This window comes from Pseudochaenichthys georgianus, chromosome 13, assembly GCF_902827115.2.
Source record: "Pseudochaenichthys georgianus chromosome 13, fPseGeo1.2, whole genome shotgun sequence".
Lineage (NCBI taxonomy): Eukaryota > Metazoa > Chordata > Actinopteri > Perciformes > Channichthyidae > Pseudochaenichthys > Pseudochaenichthys georgianus.
In genome coordinates this window covers 21,043,247-21,060,803 of record NC_047515.1, presented here as the reverse complement: position 1 = coordinate 21,060,803, position 17,557 = coordinate 21,043,247, and the positions used below count along the sequence as shown (strand labels likewise).

General features: G+C 39.9%; 1 protein-coding gene and 1 long non-coding RNA gene across 3 annotated transcripts in view; one reads left to right on the top strand and one right to left on the bottom strand.

Annotated features, from left to right (window-relative positions):
• igsf9ba (immunoglobulin superfamily, member 9Ba) overlaps positions 1 to 17,557 on the top strand; it is a 77,924-nt gene that overhangs the window by 3,052 nt on the left and 57,315 nt on the right. For both annotated transcript variants that reach the window (XM_034097773.1, XM_034097774.1), the window contains exon 2: positions 15,718 to 15,915. In XM_034097773.1, the coding sequence (XP_033953664.1) occupies positions 15,718 to 15,915 (198 nt within the window). The remainder of the gene's footprint in view (positions 1 to 15,717; positions 15,916 to 17,557) is intronic.
• Positions 12,326 to 13,238, bottom strand: LOC139434976 (uncharacterized). The gene is made up of 3 exons (XR_011644257.1): positions 13,135 to 13,238; positions 12,666 to 12,858; positions 12,326 to 12,411 (listed from the first exon to the last, which is right to left on the bottom strand). It is a non-coding gene; the product is annotated as an uncharacterized lncRNA (long non-coding RNA).

Genomic DNA, 17,557 nt, shown 5'->3' with positions numbered 1-17,557 from the left:
GCATTTTGAGTTGTACTGAGATGTGTTCATAGAGAGGCTAGTAGAGTCCCAGATGCATGACATGTTTTCATCTTTAAGGGAAAGTGAAAGCCTAAATGGGTCAAGTTTAGTTAGAATTATTTAAGGCTGGCAAGATGTTGTAGAAAGGGAAGTGTCAAGATTTTAAGATACAGAGTGTTAACTGTGTTGACTGTATCCCTCATTGACTCATCAGCCATAAAGGAGACTGAAGCGAGAGTCAAGCAGTGAGTATATCATTTGAAAAGTAAGATATTGCCAAAGGTTTAAATGATTATTGGCCTGAATTTGTGTTACTAAGGCTGCTGTGTAGACACGGTGTCTGAAAAGCAGCAGTGCTTTGTCTGAGTCTACACATGATGCATTCAAGCACAGTATTGAGTGCAGGTCACCCACGTTTTTGAAAAACAATTGAAATTAGATATTTACATTTGTAGAAAATGGACCTGAAGCGTAAAAATATCTCTTTAAAATATGTCAGACTATGACTAAAATGAAGACAGCTTTGTGTCTTTTTGTTGTTTTCTGCTGGTATATTATAAATAAAATGCAGATTTGCAGTAGAAGGAGACGCCATATATTTCGTTGATTTTTACAGTACACATATAGTTGGTCACACAGAAAACAGCACTGTGTGATAAAAGGCAGCCCCTAATAACATGTATAAACGCTCTGCTTTGGTTGGTGTACCAATACAGAGGGCCTAGCCCCCAAAATGCAGGGTCCTCCAACACTATCCTAGCTCAACCTTTCTAATTACACAATGCAATGTCTGCTGGTTAAATGCTACATTTGCTAATCGAATAAAGGCAGGTACACATTCTTAGAGGATTACTTTCTTCTGTAAAACCTTTTCAAGGGTTGTTCCTTATATCGTAGTACTATAACATGTGCAGTGTTTTGCACCTGGAAAGCTTTAAACTCATCGATCTTCTACTCAAACTAGTGTGTTGGAAATTATTGCAATGATAGTCAAATAATTGTCCTTCTTTGATAACCATAATTTCTATTACACTAGCCTTTCTGGATCTTATGTAATCATCAATGTGGGCTATTTTCAGTCCAAACATCTGGTGAACAGTATTATTCCCTGCACCAAATAAACTCGCCTGAAGCTTGTCAACAGTCTCATGAATTTGGAATTATTTCTGTTATTGGCGATTGTTTGGAGTGTTGGGCTTTGCAGTGAGCTGTTGTATTAGCCTATAGATGGGCTGTTTGAATACAAATGTAATTAAACTTGGAAAAATAATTAACAACTTGAAATTGAATATTAATAACATACACAAATTAATCCAGCTTCACAAACTTTTAAAAATGAATCATAGAAATGCAGTCCACAATTTAATAAATAAATAAAATTGAACAATTGATTAACATTGTGCATAGAGAAAAAACAAACCTAACAAAGGGCTCCAGAAAATGTAATGTAGTTTACTTTTTTTTCTGGGAATCTATTTAAAACCATTGAATAACACAGAAGAGTTCAGGTAAATGGACGGTCACAGAAGTTTTATTTTTACCAAGTTCCCATAGGGGAGGCAGCATATGGTCAGGGAGACTCGAGGTAGAAGTCAACGATGACTTGGCAACAAATCAAGGTGAGGCAAGAGGGACGCTGATGGCAATGTTGAAGTTATTAAATGTCATTGGCAAGTGTCGGGGAGTGGTTTATTTGAAGGACTATTTTCAGCTTGAGTCACTGATGGCAGCCTGACTTCTCTTAGGTCCTGTGCTGGGACTTGGTATGTTTTAAGCGTTTGTTGAACTGGCTTCTGGCCAGACGGTATTCATCTGTAATTCCCTTCTCGTGAGCACGCTCCTTGATGTTTCACAGGAGCTCCCTCATGAACCGTTGCTTGGCACACTTGTTCTTGTTGCTTGGATTATTTTGAAGGTGAGGTTCTACAATGACAGACGTATATAGAAGCAGGCAGCATTTGTGAAAGTGTCAAACCTGCCACTCACAATTCTGAAGCCTCCCAGTAGCGCCAGGCGGTGTCTGAAAGCCCTCCTACTGTCTCTGGAGTCCAGATTCAGATGGTGGTTCAGATAGACTAGTGCAGTCTTCACTTCCTGTCTGTATGTTGGAGTTGTCTGGGACACTGTGTGAGGCTGCTTTTCATGAGATAGCTCATGAAAAGCAGGTGTTTATCACTCTACTTTCACCACAGCAGGGACTGAGATACATTAGGACTGAATAATGACTTCATATTACATACCAAGGTTCATGTGATGTGTACAAATACAAATTGAACAATTTATTATAAATATGTTTTTTTCAACCAACTATATCATATAAATATAAGAAACTGAAAAATCTAACTATTTACAATATTGAACATCAGAACTTTCAACCAACTATTCATTATAAATGTCAAGACAGTGTCAAGGTCTTTGTCTGTCTTCCAAGACAGTGGGTCTGGCTGCTGTGTAGGTGGGGGTGATGGTGCATGGGCTGCTGTGTAGGGGGGGTGTACAAGTGCTATACGAGACCTCCACGAGACCTCCTTGCTGGCTGGGTTGAAGGTGATGGCTGTGGTGGAGCCTTTGTGCTGAGGTGTATCTTGACCTGGTGGCAGCCGCAGATGGAGGTGGAGGCAGCTGTAGTGATGCTGGTCTGCTGGTCCTTGGTGGTGATGGCTCTGGTGAAGGCCCTTGAGCCACAGTAGATCTTGACCTGGGGGCCGGCACAGATGGATGTTGTGGCTGCTGGATAAATGCCGCCTGTGGGCCACTAGGCCCAGACAGCTGTGAAACATCTCTGTAAAACAAATTAAAATGTAGGACAATAATTACAACTAATTTCATTGAAATAAAGTTCAAGTAAAATGTTGCTCAAGCACAAATAACAATGCACACATAAAAATAAAGTTTGGGAGGTTGGAGAAGGAGTCTCTCTCTCACACACACACACACACACACACACACACACACACACACACACACACACACACACACACACACACACACACACACACACACACACACACACACACACACACACACACACACACACACACACACACACACACACACACACACACACACACACACATATACATAGGCTACATCTGATTGCAAAGTCTTATCTGTACAGGACGGTAAAATAATAACAGGCACACATATCAATACATCTATGACAGCCTCATCTGTACAGAACAGTATGATAAAATAATCGATGGCAAAAACATGTCACTGTAAATGTCTCCGTTGTGGGACGAATACATGATTAATTTAATCATCTACACATGTAATCTCACTTGTACACACCAAAATAACGTTAACACAGAGTAAACGTTTGCTAATGGAGAGTCTATTTTGTCCCAAGAAAAAGTTCATGACTATCGATAAAAAATATATCAATAAACCTATTGTTCATTTTCGCGGTATTCCCCACACATTGCCAGTACACTATTACTGTAATATTTACACTCACCCATGTCCAAATGGATCCTTGTTGTTGTCTTTGTATTCTTCTTCTTCAGAAGAGTCGAAGACTTCAGGTTCTGAGGCTCTATCTTCACTGCTGCTAGCGAAAAAAATCTCTAGCGAAGTCGGCAACTGTAAAGTTTTTTGTTAGTCATTTTCTCTGTCTCTCTCTCTCCCCTCACAGACGTAAACGCCGGCGCGTCCACCGCCTTGCTTTGAGTGTCAATACATGTCAAGTCGTTTGGCCCTGAGCATCTATAAGAATCAATTCATTGTAAGAATTGTAATTATAGGTATATTGAACAAAGTAATTGTAAAGCAGGCATAAAATATAGTCATGGCTTTAAAAAGTAGCGTACTCAAGTATTTTCTACACCGAAACATCCCAAAAGATAAAACTCAAGGTCACTGTGAAGTGTTTAGGTCACTTGAGCTGCAACCATCAAGAACGAGATTTGAATCTGCACAGACAGAGCGATATAGCCGACTCTGTCATTTAAATTCGTGACACAGATTATGATTTTCATTTAAGGACTGTTTGTCAAACAAACAAGACGATATCTACTCACTGACAATAAACTAACTATAAAGTGAGAAAAACATTTAATAAATGATTGTATTTCGTATAACATTACTGTTTTCCCTGACCCCAGATGTATATAAAAGGACTGATTTAATATCAAAATATAGTTATTAGCTGTAAAAATGTAGCTTAGCTTAGCATAGAGATGGGAAAGAGATGGAGACGGATAGCTTTTGTCTGTCGGATATTAACAAAGTATTTCGGTGATGTTTCTGTTTTCACCTATCTAGTTGTTTTTGCCATCAAAGTATGTGCCTGACCAATGCTTTACATGTCCACTCATAAATTATGTCCTTCTTATTTAATCCAACCAGTTCATAATTTCCCCACAACTTCATCTTTCCTATTCATATTTTTTCACCGCTGTACTTTCTTGCTCACAATCATAAGCGTAAAGCTTAGTAATGAGCTTAGGAGAGGGCCTGTGCTCAAGCTGTGGATGGCAAACACTCATAACTGGGCATGTGCCAGCTCTTTCTGGTGCTGCCCCCTCCCCCCTCTCTTCCTCCCTCAGCCAGTCCAGTCCCAGTGGAGTCTCCTTTCAAACAAAGCCTGCAGCATTCTGGGAAAGCCAGTTTATTTTAGATCTTGTGGTTCTGGTTGGACAAACGGCTCTCCCAGCCACTATATCATAATTTCTCTGAAAGTATCTAGTGCTGATGATGAGAATATAAGTAAATATGATGATGGGTTGTTGCTCACAGGTCCTGTTATGTGTTCTCTAAAGTAAAGTCTATTTGTCGAAACATGCAGCTGGAAAAAATGAATGTGTGTAGACCTGCGATTAATCAGGAAGTCAAGCGATAAATGAACTTCATGACTAAAGAGGGAATTCCATTGATTTTAACTGAGAGAAAAAACAATAGTCAATGGTCCAGCATAATGCAATTCAAGTAATATTCAATTTCCAGAGATCATGATTCAAACGATGAAGTTTTCCTTTGAAGTTTACACTACAAATATTATTTTTCATTCATGGCATGTATTGGACATTTTCAGTACTATTTTAATTTCTCCCTGTGTGGTGTAATTGACTCAACTGATCCGACATGGATTAATAGAAGAAAAAAAACCATAACGTTTGCTAGACCAATTCCATCTTCAATTAAGAACACATTTAAAGCATCTGAAAGGAATTTTTCACTTCTGAATAAAGCATGTCTTTCATCGGTTTTGGAGGAAACACATCCATGCATCTGCCCAAGAAGCACTTATTTCTAGAGATAAGTGTTGAATCCACACTGAGCACACTCATGTGGCTCAGAACTGCAGCTCGAGTGTTTGTATGAGAGTCACAGAGAGAGGAAGTGAGCGTGAGAGAGGGGGAGTGAGCGAACCGGAATGATATGGAAGTGGATACGTTTATTATAACTTATATGGAACATCTCACATACAATATAGGAGCTCAGCGTTTCTATGGATGTATTTACTCTCACTATTACACCTGATTTGTTGATGCTGAATCCATCACGGTCTCATAATAACCCACTGTAATTGGTTAAGAAACGCACTAATAAGTGTTGTTAGCAGCAGCATGCCTCTGTGTAATTATTATAAAACACCTTGGCTTATGCTTTTATAACTCATCTGAAAAATGACTGAATCATGGTTGCACTGAAGACTTCTTTTGACTTACAGCTGTTGCCAAAAATGTCCCATAACAAGCATGTCTGGCAGTGCAGCGCTCAACAATGTTGGTTCGCCCTTTGTGTCTTTGGCAAGCCAAGCCCATTTCACACATCTCTCTCTCTTCGGTGTGTTGGAGCAGGTGTCAGCACATCCATTGCATCCCTGACTGAGCATTGCTTGTCTGAAAGGGGGAACTTTTCCATTAAATAGAACTCGATAATGAAGAGATCAAGTCCATCTTGGATTATCCCTATACAAATGTCAAAGTAGAGACACTCGTTTTCTTGTCTGCTGAAAACAAGACTATGGACTGGAAAGATACCATTTTGCAAGTTTAAAGTCATGTTTAGAGATGGCGTTCCTTTGGAGAAGAGTAGTGAAGACATACTCTTGAATCTGTAGCCTGTCTGAATATCTGGACAACCAATACACAGATTATTATAAAGAGAAATCATTGTGAGCAAGTTAATAAAAGCAGAATGTGAGAGAAAAGATCTCTCCAAAGGTTCACTATATAGGATTGCAACAATAACACTCTTTACACCAGCAAAGGCCTGGTGAGTTTAAGGATTCATGAAGAGAGCACAACAATATATAATTGTGTGACCAGCAGGCCGAGCCCGGCTGACCTCTGCCTGAGCATTGGGAACCCTGCGGTGCCGCGGAAGCTGCCCTGAGGCCCTTTCAGTTATAAATATAGACACGCAGACATGCATTTGTGTCTCCTCCATAACCACTATGTTATTGTTTTCATCATTCAATAGAGATAAAAACACTTAATATAATCAACAAATTACAATCACATGTTTTATTATGAATAAAGGTGAGACTTAATAAACCATTGGTGAAATTCACAATGATTGTGATGTACAAATGAATGCATCCATAATCCAATTATATAGTTTTAAAATGAGCCATTGTGCAACCATTTTTGTACTTTAAGTATATTTTGATAACAAATGTTGAACTTTTCTGCTAACGTTTTGAATGTAGTGCTTTTACTTTAGTTTACTAACAGAGTATTTATACACTGTTCTCAGTACTATGATTACTTCTGCCACCACTTGATCCTATAGAAGATTATCCATTGCTGTAGATCAAACTAGCATACGCAGTTTGACTTAGCACAACCTCAAACATTGACAGAAGTAAAATAAGACATACACATTAATGTTGCAATACTCCACTTTTACTTATTCTGACTGTGGTATTGCTTCTTATACTTCAGTAAAGGATCTGAATATCACACACACACACACACACACACACACACACACACACACACACACACACACACACACACACACACACACACACACACACACACACACACACACACACACACACACACACACACACACACACACACACACACACACACACACACACACACACACACACACACACACACACACACACACACACACACACACACACACACACACACACACACACACACACAGGCTTTTCTCTGATGTGACCTTCAGCACATGCAGGCTGGCATTCAATTACCGCCCTGTCAGTGGCCCATCCAGCCAGTGGCTGCACGTCCTTGAGAGTCTCTCTCCAGCCTCCGCCCAGTCTATATTTCATTACATCCTCCACATTGGGAGCTCTGTCCGGCATAAAGCAGCGCTCACATCCTCAACACTGTGAGGGCACACACACAGCATGATGTATCCTTTTCAAAATCTCTAACTGCAGTGAGCAATGGTTATTCTCGCTCATACTCTGAATCAAATCCGAGCAGGGAGTAAATATTAGATTTAAGTTTTTATCGAGTGAGATATTGTGTTGGTGTAAAAAAAAGAAACCCTAGGCCAGAAAAATCTAGCACTGCTCGTCTGAAATAGTTTTTCATTGATCTCCCTTGCTTTTTATGTTTTCGCAATATTGTTCAGTCTGTTATTAGACGTCATTGCTGTCCAAAAATGTTGCTAGGATCCGCTTGATTGTCGCCCAAAATGTCCTTCAGGGTCTTTTTGACTGTATTGCCCTGTGATCATTACTGAAAGGAAAAGTAGGAGAGCCATCTTTATTCAATATTACAAGGTGAAAGCTCAGAGTTGAGTCTCCTGCTGCTTGTGTAAATCAACAGAACAGAGAAGGCTCTGTTCTGCTGCAATGATTCATGTCTGCACATATATTGATTGACCTCAAACAGATATATCTCATTTGTTTATAACTTTCGTACATCACATTGTGTGTATCAGTACATTTGTCTTGGCTGCTACTCTGAGTTCTGCTTTCTTTTGACATTTGGGCTCTGCTAATATTTAAGATTTATCTTGTAAAGCAAAACCCCTGTTGGTTATGTGCTCTATAAATAAAGATTATTATTAATATTCACCAAGTGAGCAGTTACAAAATCAAAGCTCTCACTGGAACTGTAATGTTAAGTGGATTCATTGGTGACAGCTTTGATAATCATATAATAACATTTTTAAAAACAACCCACCCAATACTCTTTTTTTTCCAGCCTCTAATGCAAAGATTTGCTAGTTTTCTTTTTTTTATCTCTATTTCCTTTTGGTTAAATGTATTGTCTCATTATTGTACTTTAAAGCACACATTCTGGTTGAGACGAATAATTGATTTATAAATAAAACAACCATGATCAATCTAATATAAGAACTAGATTTGACAAAGGCCAATCCAATTTGAATGTTTAGTTGACCTTTGACTTTTGAGTGGATTAATAAAGATTTGCGTGCCTTTAGATTTATGGGAGCTGAGGTGGAGGTTAGATGGATTATTTCCATTATTCCTTATGATTTTTCAATTACTATTTGGTCTGAAGGTTTTTACTATCAGAGCTGTTTAAATAACTTCTTTATAATTTGACTTTCTTGAACACTTATTTATGGTTTCTTATAGGCCCATGAGGGCTGGGCAAAGTTATATATAAGACAGTAATATTTATAAAATGAAAGATATTCATATGCTGAATTGATATAGTATGAAGACAAATGTATGTTACACTAATTGGAATTATTTGCTTTTTAGACTTATTTATTTTGGTAAACTACCTGATAGTTTCACTTCTCAAAATATAATTTAAAATATTTTTAACAAACTTTTATATGACAGAAGATTATAGATCTTTTGATTTTAGACTGTTTGTGTGACCAAACCTGCCTGCTTAAAAAAACAATTTACAGGCATTTTTCAGCCTTTTCTGACATCCTTTAGACTAAACTATAAATCTAGAAAATAATCACACTATAATAATCAAACTCGCAGTGGCACTGCCTGGTTAACCTATTAAACAATGAAGAATGTATTTTGCTTTTGTACATGAACTGGCTGCCGCGGAGGAAGATTTATCTGACAGCTGACTGAATTGTTAGCCTTCAGGAATTCATGATCATAGCAGTAAATCCACTCTGTGCAGAGTATAGATACATAAAACATATTGCTCTCCTGGATTTATTAGCTGTCTGATTTATGCAGATCTTACTCAACAGATTTCCACCTCTGTATTTGGAGGGCTTCAGATGACATTTACAGTGCCAAAGCAATCATTAATTGCTATCATCTCTTTACTGTATTGATCCCTTTTATATCTACAGTCCTGTTTAGTTAGAACATCTTAAGCATGGACGCTTGTATCACGTGTATGAGTTGTTGAGAGCATAAATAATTCCCTTGAAAAATCCCCCATAAGCCCTTCGGGGTCACCGTGTCTCCATTTAGGAAATTAGAAAGGCAAAAGCGGTGACCAGACCTCTGCTGATTGTCTACTCATGAAGATCCTATAAAGGAATTGGAGAATTATTAGCACCTCCAATATATTATCTCAAGTCTTAAAAGTCTGTTCTCTGTTCAAGACGTGCTCCCACTGCCACCCAGATCTAAATATAATGCCAGCCAGGAACCTGAGCCTCTAAACCAGGGGTGGGGAACCTTTTTCCTCTCAAGGGCCATTTCAATGTTTTCAACATCCTCCGAGGGCCGTACAAATTATTGACCTCTGCTTAAAAATATTAAAATCACAGCCCACTCATTTCACCTTTCTTTCATGCTGTGCAAAGAAAAAGCAACCTCTTAATCCAGATATTTTACCATGACTCGTGCATGCATGCACATGCACGGTTGTGGCATGACCACCAAAACAGAATTTAGAAATTTAGTTTCCTATCCATGTGAACATGATTTAAGTGGGGGGGACCTAACCTCCAAGGTCCGGGGGCATGCTCCATCTCTCAACACCCATTATGAAACATAACTGTAAGCAGATTTTCTTTTTGGATATTTTACAAATCACTCCCCTTTCAAACTGATTCTTGTTTATTAATAACAACTTTTTTTTACTGTATTTTATACCTGTTTACTTTATTCTCTTGTTTTTTTATAACTATAATGATCATATAAAGATGTGCCTTTACCTCACTGGTTGTAGAAAAAGCTTCTTATATTCGTTAGCATAGCTAGCTAATCAGATGCTAATAACAACAAAGTTATTGACTGTATCATCAGTATGACAGATGAGCAGATCGCCACTGGGCTTTCAACTAAAGACACAGCCACGCAAAAACTGCAGCATGTGTACGGCTCCTTATTATGGGTACCATAGACATATAAAGAGTAGACGCCGCATCGACCGCTGCTGCCTATTGGCGCTGACGAGCCGTGGGGCCGCCATCTTGGACCGGTCACCCGCTCCACTCAGTGTAATCTGTCTGGCAGGCGCAATGAAGTGTCAGCGCATTTTATCAATCATAACTCGCTGAATACAAAACTGATTTTCACGGGGGGGGGGTTTTCTGCAAACGTCATATATGTAGGCATGATACCGGACACATGATTCGGCGTATTTTAATATTCATAGTAGGCTTAACAGCAATAGAATATTCTGGTATTTGATAGCCTATGTTATGTATGATAGGTATTTTGCAAAAGACACACGATATATAATATATACACACACACACATAAAAAAACACTAATGGTCTATATATGATAGAGAAGCATATTGTGTAGGCCTATACTCAGCTATTTTAATAAGTTGAAAAATGAAGAAACAATAATACATTATACATAGACAGAAGTTATATATCAGTAAAAATGAATATCTATGTCATAAAAAATGAAAATGTACTTCTACATCTATATAAAAAATGTAAATGTTCAAGTTAAACACAAGAACATGACACCACCCCGCCCAAACCATATTTACACAAAGTCGCTCATGACACCCGAATGCCCCGTGCATGCGGCTCCTCCAAAGCATGACTGAGAACCTCTTTCTCATATCTTTGTCTTTGGGAAACCATCAAAATAAAAACGGGAGATTTGAGAGTCAACACAAAAACATTTTAAGAAGGAGGTCAAGCTTATTTTCTTCCTTCTTCTTCCTAGATAGATTAGATTAGATTTTAGATTTAGATTAGGACCCTTTGTGTTTCAGGTGACAAAGACTTCGTCAGGTAATATGCAATGGGAGCCTTCCAATGTCCGTGTAGGCCAACCACCATGAACACAAGAGCCTCAGTAGCAGGTCTCATTGGTCTCATTGTTTCCATCACCCATGTCTACAAAAGCAGACATTGACTGGTTATGTGGATTATATTGCACATGTTTTCTGATGGCCATGTCATCCAACATGAGTGAAACACATCCATATTTAGCCTGGTCGTCCTGGCATCTTCTCTCCAGCATATCCAGCATCATCTTGTTCAGGCCAGGCTTGCCATCCACCGAACACAGCCACCTGTAAAAAAATTGAGAAGTAGCTATTTAACGTACTTGCAACCGTAATTTTCAAAAATGAAATTGAACAACATTAAGACTACCTTTTTGTTGTAGTCTCTCTGAGGTATTTGTATGCCTTTGGACCATGTAGATGGAGTGTGAGGGCACATTCTCTGTGGTCCTTGGAGTACTCATGGCCCTGCTTTGCCTTCATGTCTATTTGAAGATCTGAAATTGTACGAGAAAAAATTAATAAGTCCCCTTCATATAATAACAAAGGAGTTTAATAAAAAGTGTAAGAGTAAGATGTACATGAATCTCAAAGTGCTACTTTCATCTTCCCTGAGTAGAAATCAAGCCTCTTTGAGTTCTTCATTAATGAGGTTCTTTTCCCTCAAATCCCCCAAAAGAGTCCTCACTGTGGTCTCTGCCCTCTTTTCTCTAGCCATGGCATTCTTCCTCTCTCGCTCTCCACTCTCCACTCTTGCTAAAGCTTCATTGAGTCTGGCCTTAAGAGCAGTAGGAGAAGCAGGCGAGACATAGCTATGATCCCAGTAGAAAGAGGGATGAACATGGTTTGAGTGATGTTTCACTTCACACACAACACTTTGACACAACTAGAGTATGGCCCACATTCTTTCTTATAGTCATCACCTGTCAAAGCCACTGCCAGCATCGTGTGTGTGTGTGTGTGTGTGTGTGTGTGTGTGTGTGTGTGTGTGTGTGTGTGTGTGTGTGTGTGTGTGTGTGTGTGTGTGTGTGTGTGTGTGTGTGTGTGTGTGTGTGTGTGTGTGTGTGCCAGGAATGCATGTTCAACATGTCTTCAATTGTGTGTGTATGTGTTTATTTGTGAGTGTGTTTAATATGAGTGGCAGCAAACAAGAGAGATTTGACTTTGTCTAGGACCATTATGATATGATGTTGAAAATAGAAATACTCACATCATTAGGCTGAGGTTGTGAGTGTGAGTGTGAAGCTTCTGGGTCGTCCTGAGGGGCCACAGACAGGCTCTCTTCAGCTTTTCTGGAAGTAGACGTAGTCCTGCCCTTTTCTGGCTCACACACACACACACACACACACACACACACACACACACACACACACACACACACACACACACACACACACACACACACACACACACACACACACACACACACACACACACACACACACACACACACACACACACACACACACACACACACACACACACACACACACACACACACACAGTCACCCTGCCCTGTTATTGATAATAGAATATTTACATTTATGAATGCTAATAACCGTATGATGATACACCTACTCTTTGGAGGTGAACCGGGAAGCTGAAGATGGAGGGAATAACACCATCTCTGAGTCGGACAATCTGTCCTGTCCTGTCAAACTCGTCCTGCTTACAATGCTCACTGCAAATCACGGATGACTCGCTTGCAGTGAACCCTTCCCTCCTCAAAGCAACTTCCCACTTCTTTCTCATATCTTTGTCTTTGGGAAACCTTCACAATAAAAACGGGAGATTTGAGAGTCAACACAAAAACATTTTAAGAAGGAGGTCAAGCTTATTTTCTTCCTTCTTCTTCCTAGATAGATTAGATTAGATTTTACTGTATTCATCCCACAACGGGGACATTCACTTGTTACAGCAGCGATTTATAAAGTCTCAGTTGGCCATGAACATAATGTTTGCTGGCTACGATTTCGCTGGCGGACATCAATACAGTACAATAATATTCTATTTACAAAATACAACCAATTATAATGTTGAATCTTACTTGTGAAAAGTAATCCCCCGACCCCTGTTCGCAATCGTCCGCCGATTTGCACAGCAATATGCTGCACAGTGCTCTGGCATCTTGAAACCTCTGCTGTCTATGGGTAGAATGTCTGTAGGATGACCGGTCCAAGATGGCGGCCGTATTTCTTGCGCCCCAGCAGCCAATGCGGCGTCTACTCTTTATATGTCTATGATGGGTACTGCAATTTTTGGAAGTGCCGGAGCGGCGTTTTGGTGCTCTCCGTCAGAACTGCACCCCTGTCAGAGGAGACATATACCACGTGATGACACGTTAGACTTGTGTTGTGTTCAAGGACCCTGACCTTGGCCAGGAAAAACAGGCACTCACTTGTTTAATTATGTTGCGGTCTAGATTTCTTTAATTTTTTTCTTTTTTGCGTGTGTTTCTAAATTACCTCGAGGGCCACACCAAATGGTCTCGCGGGCCGTATACGGCCCGGGGGCCGGAGGTTCCCCACCCCTGCTCTAAACTTCTGCAACCTGAACCATCTGCAGAAAAACACAATGGATTCATGCACAGTTGTGCCACATGGTGTGACCCTGTGCCACATGTCAAGTGACTCTACTTACTCTACCAAACAATGTGTCCAGTGCCTTTCATTATAGATGGGAGCCTGATCTCTGCTTGCTTCTGAAAGCCTTTGAGCATGAGTAAAGACAAAAGACACTCGTAAAGGCTTTGCCATGATGTCTTATTCAACACCTTTGGTCAGGTACGCACATGTGTGATTCCCTGAACATTTACAACAGTTGTCTGACTGTGTTCAAACGTTGTTTTAAGACACCCACAATGAGGATTCACTGATGATAATTTAACTTAAGTGAACTTGTCCAAAGACATTTATCAATAAAAGAGCTTATGTCTTTTCATAGGTGGTTATAATAATCTTTTTGAAAGGCGTTATAAATGTGCTCAGGGGTGAGTTTTGAGTGTTTTTGCAAGCCTGAAAGGGTAGGTGTAGCAGATTCTTGATTATTTTTGGCTTATTACTGTACGGGACAGGTTTCCTCAGAAGTGTATTAAAAAGCTGCAGAGCATCATCTCTTTCTGCAACAATCAACTCCCCTCTCGTTCAGTCTCAGCAGTCTTTATGCTTGTTGACACCCTACACTGTGCTTCATCAAACACTGCCTCCCCCTCAGTTTCATCTTAATGAAAAATGCTGCTTTATTACCACCATGATTTAGACACTCCAAATTAGTACATGACGTTAGAGGCACAGCCTCTGTGGCTTGTAGTTGTCAATCAGCTCCCTTATGAGATATCTTACATGTACAGCATTTACATCGTATTTGTTGATGCATTTGTTATTTTAATATGTGTGGTTATTTTGTTTTATATAGTATGGTAATCAGGCTCAGGTTCAATGAATCATGCACATCAACTTCATTTGCTAGGTTTCGCTCATTAGAGCTCAGAGTGGCAGAGCCTAACTTTGTCATTTCTAGACAAAGAGGCAAAATAGCAAGGTATATTCCAGGTCTGAGGGCCGTAACTGGCAGACCACATCTCCACTTAAAAAGCGGCATTTGATTAAAATTGCTCTGTTTCCATCCAAAATCTGTGCTTTCTGAAATGAATGAAGTGGATTAACTTTATCGCAGGATAATGCAGATTAAACTGGTAAACACAATCGCTAAGTGATTCATATGGCCCGCAGGGGTGGAGTTAAAGCTTTATTTTTCAGCCAGAAGAACGGGTGAACATGTTTGGGTTTTAATTGCAGTGTACATAGCTGAAAAAGCGCAGATCATACCATTTCCATACGACAGTAGCAAAACATCATTACAGACTAGTGCTGCTTGAGCCAATAATACCTCCAGGTCCCAACGTGTGCTTTTCTTGTAAAAATGTGCCCTGCTAATGCAAATGATGCTGCTAATGAAAGCGTTAAGTTATTCAGCTGGTGTTTCTCCGGAGTGATACGTCAGCATGTCTCTTGATCCCCGAAGCGATTTTTTTTCTTCCCCCCTGGGCGTGAGCTGAAGCCATGCTTGCTCTGACGGTGGAGATACAGCCGGTTCAATGAAAGCGGGGGTGGCAGCTGGAGAAAATCCATTCCCAGAGTGAGAGTTCTGCTGAGGCAGGTATGCCGACCTTTCAGTCATCTGATAGGTCAACGCTCGGCAGCGTGCCTGGACATCGGTGGCTAATCGCCAGGCCTGGTGCTGCTCATAGTAAAGCTTATCTGAGCAGCAGCCAGTGATGATCAATGGGACCCCTCGGCAGCTCATTTATAGTACAGTATGGCATAGCCACAAAGTTCACCAACAGATGAAGGTGACAGATGACCATGGGGTCTACCATCTACCATGTGCATGTTCAAAGTTTCTGAAGCAAAATGTTGTAATCCATTGTGCAGTAGTTGGCTCAATTGCCTTTGAATGACACCCAATCATTGCTTGTCAATTAGTCTTGAATGACTCGGGTGCAATGAGATGTTGCTGCTTCGCGTGCAGAAGAATATGCTGGCCTCTTGCTCTCTAGCACGTCAGACCACAGCCCTGATGAGATAACCTCTAATTTTCTTGTTTGTGGTAAACTTCTCGTTTGTCCCAGGTGCCCACGGAGTGAGAGAGGAGCCTCGGTTTGTGACGGCGCGCGCCGGAGAGAGCGTGATCCTGGGGTGTGACGTGTCCCCTCCCCTGGATGGCCAGCAGCCCCCCTATGTGGTGGAGTGGTTCAAGTTTGGAGTGCCTATTCCCTTCTTCATCAACTTCCGCTTCTACCCTCCTCATGTGGATCCAGAGTACACTGGTAAGACAACTGTTGACAGGGTAAAGATAAAGCAAAGTCATCTTGAGACATTATGAAAAGTTCTATCTGTAACAGATTCAGTTTAAAACTTTTAAATTAGGCAGCATCAGGATCACAAGCTCTTTAGTTGCCAAACCCAGCAATGTCAGAGATATTTGAGTTGTTTGCCCAATCGTCAACTATGTGCTGCAGTTTCATGATACACACTGTTAAGCAGAGACCATAGGTCATTGTAATAGTCTGAATTGGATTTCACCATTAGTGAAAGATGATGGCTTGCAGATATACTTTACGGATTTAAAGGAATAATTTGACATTTTGGGAAATATGCTTTTTCATTTTCGCTCTGAGAAGTTTGATATTACATTGGAAACAGTTGGAATAATCTAGCCTGGCTTGGAGATCTTTTTGTTAAATCCATACAAAAATCTAAGTGTAAACGAGACATCTCATAGTTTTATGGTGGGTTAGGTAAAATGTGTTAATTGGTGCGTAACCTGAAAATGTCCCCCATAGTTTTGAGTAGTTATATTGTAGTAGTAGAGTATGAAGTCTCAACACATGAAACAATCTGCCTTTGTGAGTCCATCACACTGATGGATATAGTGATATACAACTCGAAAGATATTATAAGCTTTTGCATTAATATACAATAATTCTGGAAACATTTCTATGATGATAGAGCATATAGATTTTGCTGCTGCAGATCCAATTATAAGCTGGCTGAGAGCAGAGCCTTTCTGACAACCAGTTAAATATATTGCAGTGCAAATGCGTTCTGTGAATGTACCTCCAAATCCTCCGAAGACTGACCTACAATTGCAGTGTATTTTCCCTCAGAATGATACTTTAGCTCTAAGTTTAAGGCATGGTGCAGTACACTGAGGCCTTTACGTGCTAAAACAAAGACTTGGCCCCCTTTGTAAAGCGTTCTGGTTCTTGAAGTGCAATTCGTTCTGTTCTAACACAGCATTCGGGGCTGTGCAGGGGCATCTGCTGTCTCTGAGGGCATAGGGGGAAATAACTGTGTCTCAGCAATTTACGACTGCATTGTAGCCCACATACATTATCACACTCTAGTGACAATGCAGCACAGCCCACACATACAGTATATGAAAACGAATAACTGTATGTCCAGTACAGGGGTTATCAAAGAAGCTATAACCGACAAATGAATGGCAGCCTCCAAAATTATCGTTAAACTGCATCAATAACAAAAACTGATCATTATAGCCTTCTCAACAGGCAGATTTTTGGTTTTAGATGGCATTAATTTTATCTGATTTTACCAAATAAATATGCAATTGAATATATCATAATGTGTCCCTATTTAAAAAGGCTTCACATGGTGCAACATTTTTTGTGTAGCTGTTAATCCAAAAATAATGATATAAAAGATGCTATAAACTGTCTGACTGAGCTGAAGGGAACCTTCTTAGTTGTTGATATGAGTAAACCCTTTCACATTTAATCCATTATTTATCTAGAAATATTGATAACAGCAGTTTTAAAATTAGCATAACAATAGTTATTTCATCCCATCATAGAACCTTAAAATGTTCCTCTCCTGGTTTAAACATTATATCTGCCGTACTACTTGTATTAGGAAATTGGTTCTACATCCTGATGTTGCTTCTGCATC